General features: G+C 27.5%; 2 protein-coding genes and 1 long non-coding RNA gene across 7 annotated transcripts; 2 read left to right on the forward strand and 1 right to left on the reverse strand.

The window, feature by feature from the left end:
* The first annotated feature begins 340 nt into the window (after positions 1-340).
* Positions 341-2,195, forward strand: LOC102654768 (transcription termination factor 5, mitochondrial). Its single transcript, XM_026445620.1, has 6 exons — positions 341-408; positions 534-597; positions 775-855; positions 921-1,348; positions 1,468-1,689; positions 1,858-2,195. The coding sequence occupies exons 1-6, from the start codon at positions 341-343 to the stop codon at positions 2,135-2,137; spliced, it is 1,143 nt and encodes a 380-aa protein (XP_026301405.1). The 3' UTR covers positions 2,138-2,195.
* Positions 2,196-2,870: 675 nt separating this feature from the next.
* LOC410151 (retinal homeobox protein Rx2) lies at positions 2,871-9,338 on the reverse strand. 2 transcript variants are annotated; one of them, XM_393635.6, is made up of 5 exons: positions 8,789-9,338; positions 5,645-6,882; positions 4,923-5,001; positions 4,461-4,687; positions 2,871-4,107 (listed from the first exon to the last, which is right to left on the reverse strand). In XM_393635.6, the coding sequence occupies exons 2-5, from the start codon at positions 6,045-6,047 to the stop codon at positions 3,488-3,490; spliced, it is 1,329 nt and encodes a 442-aa protein (XP_393635.1). In that variant the 5' UTR covers positions 6,048-6,882; positions 8,789-9,338; the 3' UTR covers positions 2,871-3,487. The 2 variants fall into 2 exon arrangements, with proteins under 2 accessions (XP_393635.1, XP_006559250.1); XM_006559187.2 differs by having other exon boundaries at positions 5,645-7,902.
* A 146-nt stretch (positions 9,339-9,484) lies between these two features.
* Positions 9,485-14,781, forward strand: LOC107965599. 4 transcript variants are annotated; one of them, XR_001705678.2, is made up of 4 exons: positions 9,485-9,724; positions 10,311-11,071; positions 13,568-14,036; positions 14,556-14,779. It is a non-coding gene; the product is annotated as an uncharacterized LOC107965599 (long non-coding RNA). The 4 variants fall into 4 exon arrangements; XR_001705680.2 differs by lacking the exon at positions 9,485-9,724 and adding an exon at positions 12,333-12,533 and having other exon boundaries at positions 10,165-11,071; positions 14,556-14,781; XR_001705677.2 differs by lacking the exon at positions 9,485-9,724 and having other exon boundaries at positions 10,175-11,071; positions 14,556-14,781.
* Positions 14,782-23,225: the final 8,444 nt, after the last annotated feature.

Below are 23,225 nucleotides of genomic sequence, written 5' to 3' on the forward strand. Positions count from 1 at the left end.
AAAATTTGTCATGGTACATTTTAAAGAATTAGTTTCATCTTTTTCAACGCAAGAAAAATTTTATGACATATTAAAAACACAATTAAAACTTGATCATAATATTATTAAAAAAAATGTTAAAATTGAAAATAATTTTATTAATAAAATATCAATGTCAAAAATTATTCAGAATTGTAATACCATAAAGGTATGTATATTAAAAGAGAACATTTAAATAATATTACTGAATTATATAATTATATCATTCATTTTCTTATTTTTTTTTTTTTATTAGCATATGAATGTAAATATAGAAAAAATTAATTATTTAATGCAATGCTTGGTACTTGATCCTATAATCATGAAAAATAGAATTTTTATACTTAAGGAATTGGGTATAAATTCTGTAGAATTAAGTCATATTTACCGGTATGTTCCGTAAACATATTATATTCATAATAAATTTACATTTTATTCAAATAATTTTTTTATAATTATAAATATAGATGTAATTTATATATATTATTATTAATTATGGTTATTTTGTATTTTAGATTTCCAACATTAATGAGAAAAAGAGTAAAAACATTTAAAAAAATAAATAATATACCTGATACAGTAAATATTATGAAAAATATATTTTCTAATAATTGTATAAAAATTAATGATAATGTTATTAATGATTTTAAAACATTTGAAAAACATATGAAAATAGGCAATTATTATAAAAAATGTATGATATATTATAAAACATCTTATTTAAAACTATCTAATGAAATATTTTTAAAAAATAAGCGGATAAAATATCAAAGTTTCACAGAACTGATGAATATAATACATATATTGAAACATAAATTTAATTTTGATGAAAAATTTGTAAGTATAAATTTACAAAAAATTTTTAATGTAAGTATAAATATGATATAATATATATTTTGCAGATAATAAAAAATTCATATCTTTTCAATATAGATGTGGATAATGTTGAGGGAATGATTACTGACTTTAAAAAAATTAAAATAAAAGAAAAAACTTTATTTGATTTAATAAATATATATCCTCGTATTCTCTTGTATGATTTAAATAAAGTGAAAGAATTAATAGACCTTTACAGAAAATTAGATATACCATATCAGTTTTCTTATTTTTTTATAAAATGTTTATCAATGAAAAAAAAAAAATTTCTAGAAATATATAAAAATTTTGAAAATAATACAGAATTAGCTGTATGGTCAAAACATCCACGATTCTTACAATTAATTTATTATCACAAATTAGTCAAGAAGCGTTTATATTATATGAAATATTTAAATTGTTTAGACCATGCAAATATTCAAATATATTTATCATCAAAGGAAATTTTTCTCAGGTATATATATATATATATATGTATATATTTTTAATCAAATAGAAAATAAAATTCATTAATAATTGCGGAGCAATTCAATTCTTTTCAATTCAATCTTTTGATAATAATTTATATTTTAGATTCATAGAAGGAGAATATAATTTAAAATCTAAAAAAAAGCTTTTATTATACGTTTTTCATAATGAACTTGGAAAACATATTAATTTATTGTCTGTAATTCAAAAACATCCTTATTGGAAATGTGTTCCCTTGTTAATGATTATTAAATCAATACAATATTTAAAGAAATATTATTCAGTAGAAGATATATGTCAAAATATTCATATCGTATTGTATCCAAGGTAAACAGATGTTAAAAATAATAAAATATATTTATTTAAATATAATTAGTATTAATATTAAGTATTAATATATTTGTAAGATATTTTCGGAAAATCAATTCTAAGTATCAAAATAAACATAAAAATTTATATATAACATTTATATAACATTCAATATTATTTTTTTAGATCAAAAATTGATTGCACATTGAATTTGTTATATAAAAAATATTCACAAAAGGAATATTCTGCACATTACTTAGCATTGTGCTTATATGAATTAGAAAAAAAATATTATTTTAGTGGAGATGGAATTTGGCCAAATGAAGTAACAGTTTTCAAATCAAATATTTTTGAGGATTCATATCATTTTGATAAATGTATTGGATCTATAAATAACAACTATAAAAAAAATAAAGACACATACTATCTAAATGGAAAAGCATGGCTTGAATATTTACTACAATAATAATGATACATTTGAATAGATTTATAGAATAATACATAAAAATATATGTATATATATATGTATTATAAATATATTATATATATATATATGAAATATAGAATATGTAAATTGTAATAAATTAAATGTTTTAAAAAAATGAAAAATTTTAATAAACAAAATTTAAACATTAGAAAACCAAACTTTATTAATGCACTATATATATATAAAATACTAAAATACTACATAAAATAAGTTAAAGTACTATCTTTCTAAGCAGCTTAAAATTTTCCTTATGAAACTTTAAAATTTGTTTATATGTTTAGATATATTTAATGATTATATATATATTTTAATATTTTATTCTATATTTGTTATAATAAATTTATTATTAATAATATATATATTTTATTGAAATAAAAAAAAATAATAATATAACATTATAATATTAAATATTTCTATTTTGAATATTTATTAAAAATTATATTCACATACAATTATTTCCAATGAACAAATTAATGTATGAAATTATAATAAATTGTTATTTATTTAAGACACATCATTATTAAATGAATGATTACATATTTTAATTTTTAAGTTGCATTTAGATGCAATTATTTTTAAACATAATAAAAAGGAAAATAGAATACAAAATTTCTGAAATATTCTTGTATAAAATTTTATAAATTCAGGTGTTTTATATTTTTTTATATACATGTATATACAGATATGCATATATTTGATATACATTATAAAATAAACTTCTTATTCAATTTTATTTAATAATTTTGAAAAAAGGGCAAATAATACAAAAGTACTCACACCTCAAACCTATATTTTTAAGGCACTGGAATGCTCTTATTCAATTAATTTTCTAAAATATTTTCTTTTTTTTACACGTTCGTTTGTTATAACGTGTTATTAACGTATTTTATTATAACGTGTTTTTTTTTTTTTTATTATTATTTTCTTATTGAAACAAATTAATTATTATCATATTCTTAACATTAAACTTTCCAAGAGAATAATTCCAATTAATCTCATTAATTGTTTAAATCTACATGATACAGTATGAAAAATTGTATTAAAGAGAATCGATACATTTACGATTAATACAAATAAAATTTATAAATAAAAATAACATTCAAAAAACTTTTTTTTATTTTTAAAATAAAAAATTATAACTCTAATTAAAACAAAGCCTTCGATTTTATTTTCATTTTAGCTCAAATAAAAGAAATTCAAAGATGGAAAATCAGCAAGCACATTCAGATACAATCTTATCATGAACTTAATATTCCTTTGCCAAGGAAAACTTATTCCAAATCGGAACCACCAGTTGTTCTAGAGCAAATCTAGACCGGAGGTTTCGAGTCAGTTCAGAAAAGGAGGCAACTGCACATAGTTTTGACTAGTTGGTTCGCTCTTCACCATCACTTGCTCTTTCATTCCTTGACGTCCTTGTGGTGAGTGCATTCCATATTCTTGTTTTTGATCTTGTTGTTGTTGTTGTTGCTGCTGCTGCTGTTGTTGAGTGTAATCAGGTTGCTCGTGCTGATATTTATCCGCTGGACTAAGACCACTGACATAATCCAATTGCTTATTCTGTTGATGTTCTTCCTCGGACATGGAATTGGTCAGATGAGTGGGTGGTGAGTGGGTAGTTACCATAGTCTGATAGTCGTTACGAGTTAGAGGTGGTGGTGGACTGTTACTAGCATTCATGTAGTCTTGGTGCACGCGCATTGTATTGCCTGATGGTGTGGAAAATAACGAGGCATCGTGTTGTGGAAGCATTGTCGCGTACGAGTATGCCGATCCGTTGTTGCTCGGTCCACCAAAGGAGGTTGAGTATGGAGAGTTAGATGGGCTAAGTAGATTTAGATGCGGTGCCAAATCGTAAGCTGGAGAATATGCCCAGGCATCCGGTGGTGCTGTCGCTGTTGTCGGCGAGGCGAATGGATTAAGAGTATTGTTCAGCGAAGTAAATGATCCTAATAGAAATATGAGAACGAATTATTAGATTTGTAAGAATTAAAATAATTTTACCAATATTTTTGAAAGTAATTACAAGATATTGAACAATATATAATATAATTTTTAATCAATCTTATAATATAATAGAAATCTTTTCTGCAAATTTTATAATATCTATTTGAAATATAATTAACATTAATTATATCAATATATCTATTCAAATATATACATGTGTGTGATTTTTAATCAGAAATCAATAAATTTAATTTTATTTTAAAAATGAAAGAAAGAATTGTGATATTAAAAATAAAGAAATAATGAAAAACAAGTTTGTAAATAAGTTTTAAGTTGGCATTTTTATTGTAATTACCTGATAAACCAGGGCTTGCTGAACCAGCAGCCATGCCATAACCAGCGGTTTTACGCGGAGGTTCCCTCTTTCGCCATTTTGCACGCCGATTTTGAAACCATACTTGAACTCTTGACTCTGATAACGCGAGTTTTAGAGCAAGTTCTTCTCGTGCAAAAACATCAGGATATGGCGCACGTTCGAATGCTCTTTCTAATTCTTCCAATTGATAAGCGGTAAATGTCGTTCTGAAATAATCAGTTTTCAAAATGAAAATTGAAATATTTGACAAATGAGAATATAGACAATTAAAATTTCAAATTAATTATTCAATGAAATGTGATCGATATTGAAAAATCTAAAATTTATGGCATAATAACAATATTCACTTTCTAATTTACAAAAGAAACTTAATTTTAAGCAGATTAAATAATATTTTTTAAATATTACTAAAAAAAGAAAATAAAAAAAATAAATAAATACCTAGTTTTCTTCTTTTTGATTCCATTGTTGTCGGTTTTTTTCTTGGAATCTTTCTTAGCTGGTTGTGGTTCGCTACTAACTGTAAAAATATATTAAATTGAAAATAAAGTTAGAAAATAACATTTACAAAACATTAATAATTTAAAGGAAATTTTGTCAAAAGCAATTAAATAATCTTAATTATCTATACAAAAACAAAATTAAAATGATATTAAATACGATATTAAATAATATAATATTAGTAAGTATATAATATATGTTCTGAATTTTTTATCATATGAACTAATAAATTCAAATATAGATTACAATATTTCTAATAAAGATCCTAATCTTATAAATTTTTTTTATACACAAAATATAATATAATAATTTTTTAAGTCACAAAATATATTAATAAAATTAAAATTAAAATAAAAAAAGATTGTGAATAAAATTAAATTTTAATAAACATAAACTTTACACTTATAATTTAACAAATATCAAAATGTATGATTATAAGTATACTATATATAAAGAAATGTATAATAAAAATGAAAGAAATGCTAAATTAATTTATATCTTATTTATCTTCATATATGATGTATCGATACATTTACATTTATTATTATTTTACAAATTGATGAACTCTACTATTGATGATTGCTATTATTTTTAATTAATCGGTGAACACATGAAGATTCTAAGATTTTAAATAAAACTTTCTTTTAGCGTACAATACCAACCTGGAGCAAGAGTATTCATTGGATCCTCCGGCTTCCTTTTCAAAGCATTTCCAAGCTGAAGGCCCTGTTGCAATGTCGTTGAGGTCGGGGTCGCGGCGGTAGACGTCGAAGTGGTAACATCCTGCGTCTGAGGAAGAGGAGCATACATCCCGGCCAATTCCAATTCTTTCAGCTCTTTCTGTTGTTGCTGTTGTTGTTGTTGCAGATGATGATGAGACGTTTGATGATGAGGCGGTGGGCTGTTCGAAGAATCCAATTTGTGAAGATGGCCTCCAGTGGGCATTAAATCGCTACCGTGGTGTCCACCGTGAAGACCGAGCATCACTTGAATACTGTGAACCCCGGAACCTCCCCGGCCGCCGAAATCAGAGAAGATCGGATCGTCGAAAGGACCTCCGTCCATTTTTTTTTTTTTTTTTTTTTTAATTAATTGAAATATCCTTTTAGAATTTAAGAATTAATTTGTCTTCTAAGAATTCTTTAATTTTAGATTATTCTTCCGATATTAAAAAAGCAACAAATTCTTCTATTTTTAGAATTTTAATTTAGGCACATGGTTCCACTAGAGTCAAGTAGATTTTCTTCGCGTTAATAAATACATAATAATACTTTTTCTTTCGATCTTCGATATATAATTTGTATCTTTTTTTTTTTTTTTTCAACAGTTTCAATTTTCAATATTTCATTTCTTGAATCACAGCGAATCGACACAAACTTTTCTTCCTTCTGATCACATATTTCTTCTCTTTCGATATTTCTTCAATCGTCCTTCCTTCCTTCCTTCTTTTGTTTTAAAATTTAAAGAGCCCAAAAGAATATTTCTTCTTATTACTGGCAAATAGTATTACTTTCTTTCAAATTCTTCCAATTAAATTCATTCCTTGTCCTCTCGCGTCGTTACCCCGATTGCAATAAATTACGTGGATCAACGGTGATTTCAATTTCCATTCACTTCCTGCTCTCTTTATTATTGCTACCGATTCTCTCGGTTTCTTCTTCGTCAAGACCTCCAACAATCCGGCTGGCCAATTATGCAAAAAGGCGCGCGCACGTTCGCGCGTCCTCCGTAATGGAATCCAAGCCAATTGCGATCAATTGTTGCCCGGGTTATGATTAATTTTGATTAGTTCGAGCTAACGAAGCGAGCTCGAACCAGCATTGTGTCGTCGACACATGAACAGATTGTAACAGCGAAACCGAATACTTTGGAGTACAATCTCTTTAAAGTATATCTAAAACTGGTGTCGATAAAAAAAAAAAAAAAAAAGAAGAAGAAAAAAAAAAGAAGATTAATCCAGAAAGATGAAAGAATATATCTGTATATACATATATGTATGTATATATATATATATATATAATTGTCACGGGTTTCCCCAATTTTCTTATCTATCGACAAACGGGTGAGTTGATCGCGCGAAACAACAAGAGCTGCTTAACTAACCAGACACTGTCGCACTAAGCGACGATCCGTTCTGACTCTGGCTAATCAACCGACACTCACACACGCTTATATTTTCAACGGGTTGCCGGTCAGGCCGCCCCCACACATGGAAGCCAACCAATCCTGTAGCACCTACTATGCCATACGTGCTCCATGAGAGGACAGCCGTTTTATGCGGGCGCGGTATGCTGTGCCTCCTGTTTTTCTTCCTCTTTCTTTCTCTTTTTCTCCCTTTCCATTCTGCACAAGATTCGTCTCTTCGTCTCTGTCTGTTTTTAATCTCTTTGCACAGAGAGAAAGAGAGAGAGAGAGAGAGAGAGAGAGTATTTGCTGTCCACCCCTCTTCTCCTACTCTTCTTTTACTTCTTCCTTTCTTTTTCTTTCTTTTCTTTACCTTTTCTCTGTCTATGTTACCAACCACTTCGTCATTCTTCATTGCATCGGGTATATATGTATATATGTGTGTATGTACAAGAGAGAAAGACAGAGAGAAGTGTTCATTGATCTTGTCCGTTCATGTCTCTGTCGGGTTTCTCTCGTTGGTCTCGTGGCTATGCCACAACCACATCATTGCGACCGCCCCCGATGGTTGGAGAACACCGCCTCAGTGTGCTTTAGATAACGTTTTTAACGAGTATGGAGGGAGTATGTGGGAATTGGAGCGGGTTGGGTTGTGCACGATCAGGAGATGTGGTGATGGGAAATTGTGCATCAGAGGCTTCCACTTCGACTATGGACCCCTTGCGCTTGACCTAATGCGACCCCGATATTTCTTGGAACGGAGATCATGGCGGAGAGAATAATGGACTCTTGATCGCTGTTTAGAGGACAGAAAAGTGGTTTTGGGAGAATTTTAATTTCAATCATTAACTGGTATTGTGATCGTTAAAATTTAACTTAGATTCGAATCTTTTTAGAATTTTAGATTTTAATTTTAATTTATCTTTTATATTTTTGTTGTTGTCTTCTTCGATGACTAGAATTTTTACGCGCTCATTGTGAATTTTTGCACACTCATATTTATTATAATTCAATGATACTAAATGAAAATTAATAATAATTTATTATATGTTTCATTAATTTTAATTTTAACTTGTAAATTTCAAAGAAATAAATTTTATGTTTGATCTTTTTATTTAATTATTTTTATTTTCTTGTTTTAATTGATATTTTTTAAAATTCAAATTTTGTAAAAACTAATGTAATGTAAGTTCTGAAATATTTAAATACTTAGATTGTTCTTATTTATCATAACAATACTAAAAAGTATAATCTTTCGTAAAAGATTAAATTCTCTTTGAAAAAATAATTTTTATTAAAATTTGTTTAATTTAATTTAAACAATGTAAAAAAATAATAATGTAAAATATAATTTAAATTTAAATTTCTCACAGGATGTGTTACAAGTTTTAAGAAAACTGGACTAGTTCATATTCGTATGTATTTTGGAACGTGACGTTATTTGCAGTATAATTTCTGCAGTATCGAATTATTTAGACTATTATGGCAGTTTGTCCATAATTAATTAAAAGTAAAGGAACGAATAATTATAGAATAGATATAAATAATCATAATAAATGATTAATATATATTATTAATAATTGTAATATAATAATATAATTATACTTCTTCAAATTAAAAAAAAAAAAAAAAAATATTCGAATATCCAATTTCATATGTAAACGTAACTATTTATACTTTACCTGAAAATTTAATTCTATTAGAATTAAATTTTGCGCTTTATAATAATCTCATAATCCATTCAATTCATCTTGAATATCACACACTATCAATTTGTAATCAATCTGTTCAACTTCCACAAATTCCACGTTATTTTCATTCTAACCTCAGTCACAGTCAAACATATCCGTATTAGTTATCCATTTCATATCTGTTCGTTCGCAGAAATCCTTGAACTGAAACCTTGAACCTCGATTAAACGATTCGAGAGATCACATAGCGCTCTCAGCGATGATCGACGTGCATTCATCGCGTCACAGGTCCTGTACCAAATGCACAATAATTTCATCGCGTCCCATGCACTGCCAACGAATTCAAATCGTCCCGCAATTTTAACCGTCATACGTTCGAATTATCGGCAAGATTATCCCTCTTCCGGTATCCACTTTAATCGAGACAAGAAGTCGAACGGAATTATCGATCGATTCATAAGAAGATGATCGATCGGAAGAATGAGAAAGGTAAGAGTTCCTATACTTTCGAAGAGATCCATGTCCGTTGACCGGCAGCGTGGCACTGAGCTCTTAAGCGCAGGCTCAATGAAACCAGCAATCGCCAGGAATTGCCTCGAATTGGCCCAATCAAACTACCCCCATTCCGTGTGTACACGCGTATATTAACTGCTAATTTCATCGACAGTAATTAGCGCGCACGAGCGCGCGCCTGTCACGCGCTGATTTAATTGCACTCTCGCGGACACTCTCTTTACTTCCTCCCCCACCAGTCTTGTGGTGCATCTTTTCCGTTTCTCCGCTTGGAACCGATCGCGCCACCGTTCCCGCAACTAGCCTTCTTGTTTTGGTCGAATCTAATGAGTTTGTTTATCGCATTGACGAACTCACGATTAACCAGTGAATGGATGAAAATGACAGAAAGAAAACATCAATTTAATCGAACAGGTAAGAGAGATCTTTTAAAAAGATTTAGCTATCAGAAATTTAGATGAAAGTATGATTCTCTATTAGGATAAATTATAGATTAGAGATAAATTTGCAAGAATTGTACAATTAGAAATTGAATTTAATATTTCATTTTTGTTTATTTGCATTGTATAACGAACGATTTCTTATTTTCTTAAATGTTTATTAGACAAAGTGTTCATAAATGGTTAATTTCATTTTTCAGACAGAAATTATATATTTCATATATAATTTGATATTAATATAAAAGGTGATGGATATAGAACGTAAAGAATAAAAATCATCCAATAATATAATTTTATAACTTTTATTCCAATTTCTACATAAATTATATTATAATTTGTGATGATATTTTATGATGTAAGCAATCACTCTTTATTACCATAATATATATTCTTAAGAGTAATTCAAACCTAACCTTAAACCAAATTGAATTTATCGAGCAAGTAGCAGACTCTAAGATTCTTTAATTTTATTTGTATCGAGATTTAACTGACCCAATTAGCCTCTGAAATGAAACTGAAGACGAATGGATGCGGGTGAATGCGCGCGCGCATGCTTGCAGGATATCCGCGGATGCAGGAGGCAGCCGGCTGGGAGGATGACGGCGAGCGCGCAAGAGCGAGAAGTCGGTAACTTAACTGGCCTAAATGGGTTTAACTCGATGTGATTTTGCTGGCGAACCACTAAATTGAACGAATACGAACTAAACTGAACTCAACTAAGCTAATCATATCACATTACTAGCGTTATTAGCCGAGAGACGATATAAGTGAAGGTCCGGTGGTACCAGGCTGCAGTAACGGGTCGCCTCCTGCACTGACCCTCTGTACGACTTTCTTTTCGACCTCTTTTTCTCGATCATAATGTTCGTGTCTTGTATTTATTCGATCTTTGAATTACGGAAATGTGTTTACGGTCAAGTTTTATCGCAATTCGATTCCAAAACAACTTTTAGGTTAGTTCTTATGAAAGTTGGATGCAAGTTGAAGTTTCTTGAACGAAATGGACAATTCTTGATGCACACGAGGTCTGGGAAACGATGTTGGCCGATCCTGGCCGAACAGAAACGCTATCATGGTCGTGAAACAGGAAACACGTGCTCTGAGTGAAAGTGACAGATCACCGCGCGCCAAATTCGAAATAAAGATCAAAGAATCATATACGATTTTCGATTTATAGTGTCATTCGTGGATAATAAAATGTAACATTTTAAAAAAAATGTGCGATGGAAAGAATTTTTTCTTATTGAGAATTTTATATAGTGAAATATATATGTGAATAAGTGATATAGTTTCTTCAAAAGGAATTTGATTTGTTTTTTTGGTATAAATTACAGAACTTCTTAATATTTATCCATATATATAATTATAATAATCGTATATGGATTTTAAATTCAAATTTATTTAACTTAATTAAATGTAATTAAATTAAATCAGTGAAATTATAATTTTTAAAAAATTTTTTTATTTAATTAAAATTATTATATCATATACTTATAAATATTATAAAATGATATATTAATTTTTTTCAGATTTATGCTTACATTTATATATTATGAATATATTTTATATTCCTGAATATATTTTTGAAGACAATATAAAATTAAAATCTTTGCAAATATCAATGTAATCCATATATAATAAAAAAACTTCCTATGATATTAAATTGTATTTAATACTCGATATTCATAAAAGCAATTCAAAATATTGAATCAAGAAGTCATCATTATTATATAACAATAAATTTTCATTGAATAAGAACACATATTCTGTAACAAAAAAACCGCAAGATTTAATACATAAGATAAATAGAAGATAGATGGAAAGTGGGGGATATTGGTAGCAAAAGAAAGAAAAAATAGTATAATTATCTCCCACCAACCATTTCATTGGTAACTAGAGAGGGGAAGAAACCTGGTGGAAAGATAAGAACGAAGTAGATACGATACGTTCCTCTCCCACTACCTCCACTAGCAGAATAGAAGGAGTTCCTCGGCTCCACCTCTTCCCCTTCCGATGGTATTCTCTTTCAATAGTAGAGAACGTTGTAACTTCCACCTTACCACCATTCCACCCCGTAAATATTTCATTATTTACATGTTTTCGTACATCAATTTTTCAACAATTTATTCAATTTGTTCAATTTTTTTTAAATCTACTTTTTAAAATTAATTAATTAATTAATTTAAATCTAAATCTAAATTTTATTTATTCAAAATCAACCAAGCAAATATAAATACACTTCAAACATTTCAAATTTGTTTCATATTAATTTATTATTGTAATTTTTTCAATTTTTACTTTTTGAATTTAAAATCTATTCCTTTCCTCACTTTTCCTTATTTTATTATCATTTCTTTTTTTTTTTTTTTTTAGAATAAAGAAAAGACATGCGATATTTCCATGCCATATATATATATGTATCTATAAATTTTTATGCGGAGAATGGAGCAAGTTGATAGGAAGCAGACAAAGGGAAAGATACTCCCGTTGAAAAATATATTTAGATCGAGCGACAGAAGGAAACGAGATGAAGAGGAGAGAGACTTTTTGCACGCGAGCCTCTTTTTTTTTTTACGTCGTAGGTATGCCGACCGGATAGTATTGCCGTGTGGCCAGGCTGACAGGGCCGACCAATTGAGCCTGTTAACGTCAATTGGTCTAAATTAGTTCAATTGGACGTAATTGCGCGAATACGACGGGGAACCTCCGCTCTCTGTTTGCCAGCCATGCTTGCGTTTCTCTCCTCACGCTGATATCGCCGTATTCTCGGGACTTCCTCCAGGGTACAGTCTGCAACATATAACTACTCGAATAGTCGAATAATATTTTATGAGACTGATTTGATACGTAAATTGTTTAAAATACTTAATTGAATATGATCTTATGTGAAAATTAGATTTTATAATACAAATTATTGAGAGAATCGTTTTTGCTAATATTTCTACTAAATTATTTATTTATTCCAATTTATATTATATCATATTATGAAAAAAATTAAAAATATTATTTCTTACAAGTTGAATATTAAAAAAATTACAATTATAAATTATAATTCTTGTTCAGGAGTATTTATCTATTTCTTTTAACAATTTTTCACGATATAATATAATATAAATTTTTTGAAATATTGCAAATTGCTTCGAATTCAAATATTCTATGAATATTTTTATATCGATTCATATTTTTTACGAAAAAAATTTATTATAATTAAAAATTTCGAAGAAGCTAAGTTTCAATTTCAATATTATATGAAATTAATAAAATTGGAAAAATCCAATACTAATAAACTTAATCGATTATTTCAATCATAATTCAACAATAAAACAAAATCATCCCCATGCAAAGAATTTCCATCTTAATTATGTTCTTTAAGTTTCTCTTAAACCATAGAAATTATGACAATGATGTCAGGATAATGGTTGTAAGAGAAGGCAATTATGACAATCGTAGTTCACGAATTAACGTGCCCACATGACCGTCGCGAGATTCTTATTGTGATCGAGATCACAATAAACGTTTCTTTTTTTTTTCTTTCTTTTTTCTTTTTTTTTTTTTCACCCTCATGGAAACGTTGGCGAGCGAGCAACAGTCCCTCAGTAGTTAGGGCATCATCAGTATTAGTCATTTTATATCATGCTGGTACATTTCACGCGTCAAAGCGTAGGAAGATGACCAACGATGAAAACTTGCCGCATTTCGAGGAATACTGGTAGCCGATACAAAGAGCTCTTGGAAATTTTCGATATACACACTCTCTATTCAAAATCCATATACGATTCTACCTGAGATTTGATTCAAACTGAATTCCTCTTTTCAGATCTGGATACGGCCACGTGGGTTCAATGTATGCAACAGGTGCATTTGACCCGCGTGAGACACCTGTGGAATAGATATATATATATATATATGTATAGATTAAAAGAGAAGTGAAAAATTGGAAGAAAAGAGAAAAATGGAATGATTGGATTGATTATTTAATACAATAATGAATAAGAGATTTAAGCTTATTTAATTACGGTTATTAAAAAAAATTATAAAGCAAAAAATTAGTCAAGGGAATAGAATTAATGGCGTTGAGTGATATGTAAAGAATGTAGAATTATGTATAATTAAATTAAGTGGTTGAAGAGGGTAAGATTTGAAGAATTGAAGGGTGAAGAACGAGCTAAATTAGATTATTAATAAATGGGATGAAGATATTATAAAGGGTCGAATTTGAAAGTTAAGGGGAATGAAATATATACTGTATGAAATTGATTGGATTATTAATTATAAGATTTAAAAAGGTGATCTTTGGAAATTGAAAAATATAAAATATATATTAAAGAATTAAGTAACTTAGATTATTAATAATCTATCAAATTAATTTTCCAACTTTTATTTGATAATAGCATATTATTTAAAATATTATTTATAATAAAGTATAAAAATATATATTATATATCTGTAATAAAATATATTAAATTAAAATAAAAATAAATGAAAAGTTATACACGCGCATTGTATTGTAATAAAAATTATTACAATACAATTCGAACAATATCATTAAACTGATTAGAATAAAATGAAATATTTAAATGAACTATTAGAGAATGTTAAATTATTTAAAAAATTATAAAATTATGAATAAATCGAATAAAATGATATAAGATCGCAAAATTGATTAGAACAAAAGAATATTATAGAATAATATAGGTTAGAATTTGTTGTGAATGAATGATGTGAAATGAAAATAATGTTGAGATTTTTTTTAAATTGTTTTTAATGGAAACGAAAATTAAACTATCATTTAATTGCACTTTTAGATTCGGAAATCGTGATTCAAAGGAGAAAATGTAACATCGCAGCCCGATGACGTCGCATCCTTATTAACCCGACGTGGTCACATCCGTCGTCATCCCGTTCTGTATTCACGTGCAGGGTGTTTCTCGTAATGATATCTTCATTTATGTATTGAAACTATCCTATAAAATTCTATCAAATTATGTATTTCATGTATTAAAATTTTCTAATATAATGGTACATATGATATTTGAATAAATTTTTTTCATATAAACAATTTATATATAAAATAAGAAAATGAGTTTAAAAAATCTATAAATATCTTTTTTCCAGCTACAGATATTAATTGCACTTTTTTTCTTTCAAAAGACTTATTATATTTTAATAAAATTTCCCAAAAATAAATATTTACAAATATAATTTATAATATTTCTACAATTGAGGTTAAGTACAATAAGATGTAATAAATAAATGTGAATTTATTATATTTTCATTTTGTACACAACACTATCTATATTGTATTAAACTATTCAAAGCAATGGACAAAAGAACTAAATATCAAAGCAGATTCTCATGAGAAACGAATCCAAATATTTCTTCGATCAAAAGGTAGTTCACATTGACGAGTAATTAATCGAGGACCTATGCCCTCATATTTCGTGAGAACGAGAAATTCGGGTTCTGATATATACTACGAGAGGGGGCTAAAAACGCTATATTCTATATCATCCCGCATAAGATCATCTACTTACAATAATATAACAGGACTGCGGGTGGGAATTTACGAGGACGTTTTTAGATCTGATTACACGGAATTTTGGGTGCAAAGGAACGGAAAACTGCGCCCATATCCAGAAATGTGGCATAAGAATGACGTGACTAATCTCCCCTGAAATCGGTTTCGAATACAATATCAAAATAGAATAAAATGAAATGTGGATTTGGGGAAACGAGAATTTATTTTATTTACGATAAATTCAATTTACATATACTTTGGTAATTATGAAATTTTCTAAAATTTTCTAACTTTCATGATTTGTGTTTGCATGAATATAATTTTATATAAATATTATAATTTCTATATAACAATAATATTTTATCAAGTAATATAATTGATAAATTGTTCTTGAAATATTAATCAAAAGTAACAATAGTCGAATACTCTGTAAAATTGTTTTCACAAGTTGTTTCATCGAGTACCTATTTTGAATCCCATATATAAACCATATGTTTTTACGTATGATCATGCTGGTGAAGATGACTCTTCCTGACACGCGACCCGCAGCTATCCTAAATACTTAATTGTCAATTCGATTTCACAGAGAGAACGATTTTCGTGGAATTTTCCTCTCCAGGATTTTCTCTTCCGATTTTTATATAACGAAATTAATGATATTCTTATAATCGTGAAAAAAATAAAGTTATTAAAAATCATTATGTTGGATTAATTAAAAGTATTAATAAAACTTAAATATTTAAAATGATACAAAATTTGATTTTTATAGATAAATGTTTATTAATTTATTAAATTTTTCAATCTTTATTTTTTAATATTTTAATGTTTGTTAAGATAACAAGATTATTGATATAATATTAATTGTAATTGTAATTATAATGTTAATCATTAATAATTATTAAAATTTATATAATTTATGTATTAATTGTATATTTATAGTTTTTATTTCAATATTTCAGATTTGTTGTTCAAGAATAAAGTTGTATAAAGAACTCTATGTTATCAACTTTGGCGCAGCAAAATGATCTGTAGAGACATCTGTCGACATTTCTCGAAGTATCATGTACTTTCAAGATGCAATAAGATTGTATCGAACTTATTTTCAAAATTGGATGCATCAATGCTTTCAATTGAATAACAGTCTTGGTTAATTCTTTGCTTAAATTAAATAATTTGAAATAATCTATACAATTAGTATTTAAATAAAGCTTTTATTCAATTTAAATTAATTGTAAAAATGTTATTATACAGATTATAAAACAAAAAAAAACTTAAAACTGGATTGATTAATTAGTATGAAAAATTGATAATTAAAAACAAACAAATTACGAAATTTTCTTTTTTGAAAGAATTAAAATTAAAAATATTTTATATTATATTATATTATATTATCATTAATTTTATTTCATGAAAAGTTTTAATTTTGACAAATTATATAATAAATTAACACACAAATGTACAACTTTAATATAATATATCTCGGCAAATGAAATATGTATTATGTAAATAATACCTGATATTTAAATCGACAAATTTAAATTTATTCGTGAGATCAGTTCTCTGAACACTTGTGGAATTAGTTGAACAGGGAGAAATAAAATCCAATTATCCCTAATGAATATGAGGGATAATACAACAAAACAAAAGAAGCATGATGCATTCCCTAAAGATGAAACTTTGACTCCGTCTCTACCAGACTATCACAAAATTTATCCGTTGAAAAAGATATTTTTTTCTTTTCCAATTTTTAAAAAAACTATGAATACAAATGTGAAAATAATAATTATAATTTATATTTCTAGGAAAAAGGAAAAAACAAAATAAAATGGTAAATTGTGAATCTTAAAATAAGAATTTTAAGATCTTAGAAGAATGTATATATAGTATTTATTTACAAATTCCTTTTTTGAGTTATCAATTTTACTTCATCTTAAAATTAATTGTTAATCGTTAATTTTAATTATATTTATGCAAATCTCTGTTTTTCTCTAATTTAACATATTTATTATCGTTCCTATCCCAGAACCTTGAAGCCTCGGCTATAAATACATACAGTTTTCGCGGGTGGCAAAGACGAAAGCAGTCGGGGAAAGACGAGCTTTCTTTGAATCGAAAGAGGAAGAGTTGAGCGGAGCATGTCCGCCCAACAACAGCGAATCCTCAAGCTCGAAAATAGATCGCATAGTTTTCCCGGTACTTCCAATGCGGTGTATCGTAATAGGCAAGCTAAACTGCTTGCCGAATGAGTTGGCCATGGACAATTAAACGTTTATAAACACCGGAGATTCAGCAAAACCTGACCCTCCCCCTCATGACGATTTGGCGTGCATAGACGAAGGAGCAACGCTCAAGGCCGTAATAAAATTTATATTAAATTTTAAACTCACGATAGAACTCACTGAAGAACAAAAACTGGGATTTCATGAGTGAGTATTGCATGCATAGATCAGGATTGGGAAAATGAATTTTTGAAATATGTAAATACACAGCTTAGTTTGCAAACAAGCTTCTCTCTGAAATAATAATTAAAATAGAAAAATGATATCTTGAAATTTTTTTAGCAAATACTTCAGATATTATACAATATTTACAATATATTACTTATATACATTTACAATATATACTTCAGATATTATACAATATTTATTTCAATTTTTCTCTAATTCTGATTCAGAATTATCTGATAAAATTGGATATAAAAATAATTGATGATAGTTTTTTTTCTTTAAATGTAAGAAGTATGTAAAAATTTACAGGAATTTAACTTAATAATGTAATCTACAGCTATTCAATTATATGATTCAAATATAAAATGCATGAATATAAATGCTTTGAATGTATGAACATGCAATAAAATTTTAAGCAGCGGTTTCTGATTATTTTGAGCGACGTACGATCGCGAAATGTAAACTTTCAAAGCATTTGAAACGATGGAAAAATAAGCTTCTAGATTTATACTGCTATTTATCTTGTTTCTTTTTGGTTCAAAAAGTTGGAGAGTTTTATTTTGTACGTTAATGAGATTTATCAAGTGTTTTTTGAAGATACAAAAGGTATCTTAGCACATTGGATAATAATGCATATATTTACAATGTAATTTCAAATGATAATGTAAATCTTTTATAAAATACGTTTGAAACAGTAAAGAGAATTGTTTATGTTAAATTTTTTTTTTAAATTATTCTTGTGTGAATAATCTTTCTTGTTTGAAAAAAATTTCTTGTTTAAAAAAGATTAAAATTTCATTATTATAGATAGATATCACATTTCTATTGATGATTGGTATGGTAACAAAGGCTCATAAACTAACAAATCATCATCATTTAGCAGTTCTTACATGAACCAATGACGTAATGCACATGTGCGAGTTAACGATTTTTCGAAGTCGTTTCAACTTGTTATAAGCTTTCTAACTAGTACAAAAATAGTATTATGCACGTACATCTACTACGTTCTTTATTTTAAATGTTTTTTAAAAAACTCCTTAACTCTTACATATTACAATTTATATTATGTTCATATAAGAACGTAAAAACAAAGAAATATACTATATTTTATTACAAGTATCTTTTTTAATAAAAAAAAAAAAGAAATGAATATATAACAATTTTCATGGAATTATTAAAAGGTAAATTGATTCGTTTAAAGAAGATTTAAGAGATTAATAAGTAATAATACCTTTTTAATCAAAAAAATAAAAAAAAAAAATTATTCTTTGAAAAATAATTTAATAAAAATCTTATAGTTTAGAAATTACTTTCCTTATCATAAAAATTTTTTTAATTCAAAAACAACTTGTCAAAATTTCTCGAGAAATTTCAAAGTAATCAAAAAGAAAGATCAAGAATTTTTATCAAGAGATAATATTTGCTTAAACTTTCGAATCTTATCGAAAGATAAAAAAGAAAGAAAATACGGTGAAATAATAAGTGTGACAATCACAACTTGTCGATTAGATATGTGAAAAATTAATTCCTTTAATTTTTATCTTCCCAATCTACTAGCATGAGCATCTGAAAAGACATGTAAAAACATCTCCATCATTGAATCTAAACTTTCCGTTATCCCTCCTTTCCCTTTCCTCTTTAAACTTTAAATAATAAAAAGATTAATTTAAAAATTTTTAAACGCCGCAATTGTGCAACGAGGCAAGCCTTAATCGCAGAAATAAAACCTTGCGATATCAAGTTCCTTGGCTGATTCTCAAGGAGTCAACGTTTCGTCCCATCCTCCGGTATCGAAATTTTGTTAGCGAAGGAAAAGAAAGAAAAATCCACGGGTTTGCGCAGGTATACAGTATGGAGCTCCAATTGGCAAGAAATTCTGGCACGATTTTAGAATGGTCGACGTAGTCGATTTCACGGCCACCGCTGCAGCGAGGGAGCGATGTCTTAAAAGAGATGATATCCCTTGCGACATAAATGCTTTAAAGCAGTGATTCCCAATATGTTTCTGAGATAACTCCCCTTTAACAACAGCTCAATAAATATGAATTAGATAAATGGTGCATTTTTAATAGGATAAAATATCTGTACATAAAATTTCACTTTTAAAGATATATACTTGCATGCATAAATGAAAATGAAAAAGAAATATGGAAAATGTAAAATGAATTTTTAGTATTTTGTTTCAATATACTGTGCCATGATAGGTGATAAATCACTTCTGTTTATTATTTATAGGTATACCAAAATAAATAAATGTTTTCATTACAAAATTTTCTATAAATAATTGGAAAGAAGTGATGATTATCTTGAGAGTTGTGATCCACGGCTTGGAAATTCATATTGTAATTGTATTGCCAATTACTTTATATATATATATAAAAATATAGCAACTACATTCAAATACTTATGAGATTTCTTGTTATCCTATTGATCTAATATTTACTGATATATAGAAAATATTAATTATCATTATTAATATAAATAAATAATTAATTTAATATTATTTATCATTCTTAATTCTTATTTGTAATTTGAATGAAATTTAGTTTTGGAAAAAATGTATTTATTTCTGATATACATCATGATTTATTAGATTTTTAATGGAAAGAAATATATTTTTGGTATTTTAATAATTTATTTTAAAAATTCTATTTTAAATTTTGATCAGAACCATCTATTTAATTTGCCTTTGAGTTTTTCCAAAACTATTTTAGCATAAAGAAAGTTGAAAAGTAATTCTATAAAATAATATTAAAGATATATAGTTTTATAGTGGAATTGCATGTCCGACTGTACCACCGGTTAAGAAGATTTATATTTACTGTAGGTGCTGTGTGCGCAGCAATGAGAGATAAAAAAACAGTACATAGAGAAACAATTCGAGGATTTTGTCGTTTAACCCTAGTGTATTTCAGTCCCAGCACCAGCAGGGCCCTTCAGCTTTTGCGCCCCGTCGACTTAGCGAAATTCCTCGCTAAATTTAAGCCCTGCTCGACTGCTAAGATAATTGCGTTTTGCGTAAGAGATATACAGTCTTTTGAAGTAATGGATTGAGCACATATGCATCGTCGATTATTTGTGAACTTTTCATCAAGATAATATATATATATGTGTACTTGATTTGTTTAATGATTTCACTAAGGCTTTGACAAAGATGTTTTTACAGTGTTCAATGACAAATTGTGAATAATAATCTTCTAATAAGAAGAATTCAAGTGCAATATTATATATTTTTTTTTCTTCAATTGGAGATTTTCTTTTTTTTTTATTTTAAGTTCAATTTTGCATTGTTTCAAAAGTTGAATTTTAAATATTCTTTCACTTTCTTTCACTTGAAAAGTAATATAATAAGCATAATATTATGTTTAATTAAAAAACAAATATTAAGTTCAATATTTCTTCTTTAATAGCTATATTATAAAATCTAATTAAATTTAAGATGCATAAGATACATAATTATTAGTGATTATATGACAAAGCTGATGAAAATATTAACGTTAAGTAGAATTTCTTTCAACTATAGTTTGTGTCTATCAACAGTGACAAGCTTGTTAGGATTTGCTCAATGATGCGCTTAATTGTCTACTGGCTAATTTCATTGGCTATGTATCAACTCGACCTCATCAATTGATTTGAATGAGTTCACCAAGTTGTCGTAGACAGATTTAAGAGTAAAATTAAAATGTTTTTTTATACTTTCTCGAAAATTAATTTTAAAATAAGAGATGAAATAAATATTATAAATATATTTAAAATTTAAAAAATTTTTTAAATTATTTTCGAGTTTCACTCTTTTGTTCCAAGATTGAACAAAAGATTTATTAATCATTTTTACGTAATAATCTTACCTAATATCATAAAAAAAATTTTACGTGTCAATCATCACAGTTTTTAAGAGGCTTCATTTCATTAAAATATGAAGTTTTAAGTTTCAACTGTTTTAACGTTAAGTTGTGCAAACCTATATATGTAAAATATTCATTACCACGATTTATATTATCATGAATTTAAATAATTATTTTTTAGTATTAAAGAAAAATAATGATTTTTTTTTAGAATAATTTTAACATATTTATTCTCTATATATACTTCTTTTACTACACCACACTAAAATTATTTATTTTCAATATTAGCATATCAGTATTACTTCCATCTAGTGAAAATGAAAAGAGTAGAACAACAAACGATGAAATTGCCAGAAATTCTAATTAAAAAGAATGTTAATTATCTCCAAATACGAATTATTACATATCGAAGCATTAATATTAATTCAGCGAAAATGATAAAAGTTCGCGGCGAAAGATCGATAAGGAAGCGGTCTGGCTGATGTTTTCCTCGTTCGAAGCCAGCGAATAAAGCACTTGGCGCGACCAGCCGTTTCTACGGAAAACAAGTATATCTGGCATGGCAAAATTCTCGACCAACATTATGTAATAAACAAGCAAGGTGGCCATCAGCGGTAGCTGATCTGCTCGTGGCGTACGTGTCGAAATTACGGAAGAAGCAGTGGTGCTCGATCAATTCTGAGACATTGACATTGAGAACTGCCCTTAATCGATGGCATCAAAAACCTAGTATTTTCAATCATTAACCATAACCTTTAAGAGACAAAGGATTTATAGTTTTGCGTTTTCCATTCTATTTCTTTCTATCTTTCGTTCTTCCATTTCTTGTAAAAATAGTTTTTTTTTTTTCTAATAGTTGGTGATGCGAAACATCGAAAAACTGGATGAGAAATCTTTGTCATACTTGGTGCCAGTCACGCGATAAATTGTAAGTCTCTGTTGAGGCAGCGTAGCGATTTAACGTGATTATTGTGGTATTTAATGCCGGATTTCTATGACTGCGATCCAAATAACAATTTTTTAACGTCGATTTTCTTTAAGAAAAATAATACGAATATATATATTACATATATTATATATTGGTAAGATAATGGATATAGGTATTTGTATTGTAATTATAGCCTAGAACGTTTAGAAAATGAAACTAGAATATCAAGTTCCTGTGCACATTAAAAGAATGGTATAACGTATATTCAATGTGGATATTAATAATTTACGTAATTGAAACTTGTAACATAATATTTACAGTTATAGTTTGTAATGCAATAATACGATTAGATGAGAAAAGTACGAGAAAGAGTATTTATATTGGAGATATTTTATAAATACCAAGGTCATTTTATAAATTTCAAGGTCAACAATGGCTTTTTTAAATAATATTACATTTTATTTTTAGTTAGTTTACTAACTTTATTTATTATTTTTAATTTTTTATTTTTACATTGTTTTGTATTCTATTTATATTATGTGTATTTCTATTTCTTACCAAAATTTGAAAATACAAATACTACAATAAAAACTATATTAATACTTTATATATATTTTTTATATATTTATATATATTATATATTTTGTATTCAATAATAGTACTGCATTAATATTTTCATTTCAATAATTTTTATATTAATGTTAAGTCTTGAAATCTATTTTAAAGTGTTTTTTTTT

Source organism: Apis mellifera, linkage group LG15 (assembly GCF_003254395.2).
Source record: "Apis mellifera strain DH4 linkage group LG15, Amel_HAv3.1, whole genome shotgun sequence".
Taxonomy (NCBI): Eukaryota; Metazoa; Arthropoda; class Insecta; order Hymenoptera; family Apidae; genus Apis; species Apis mellifera.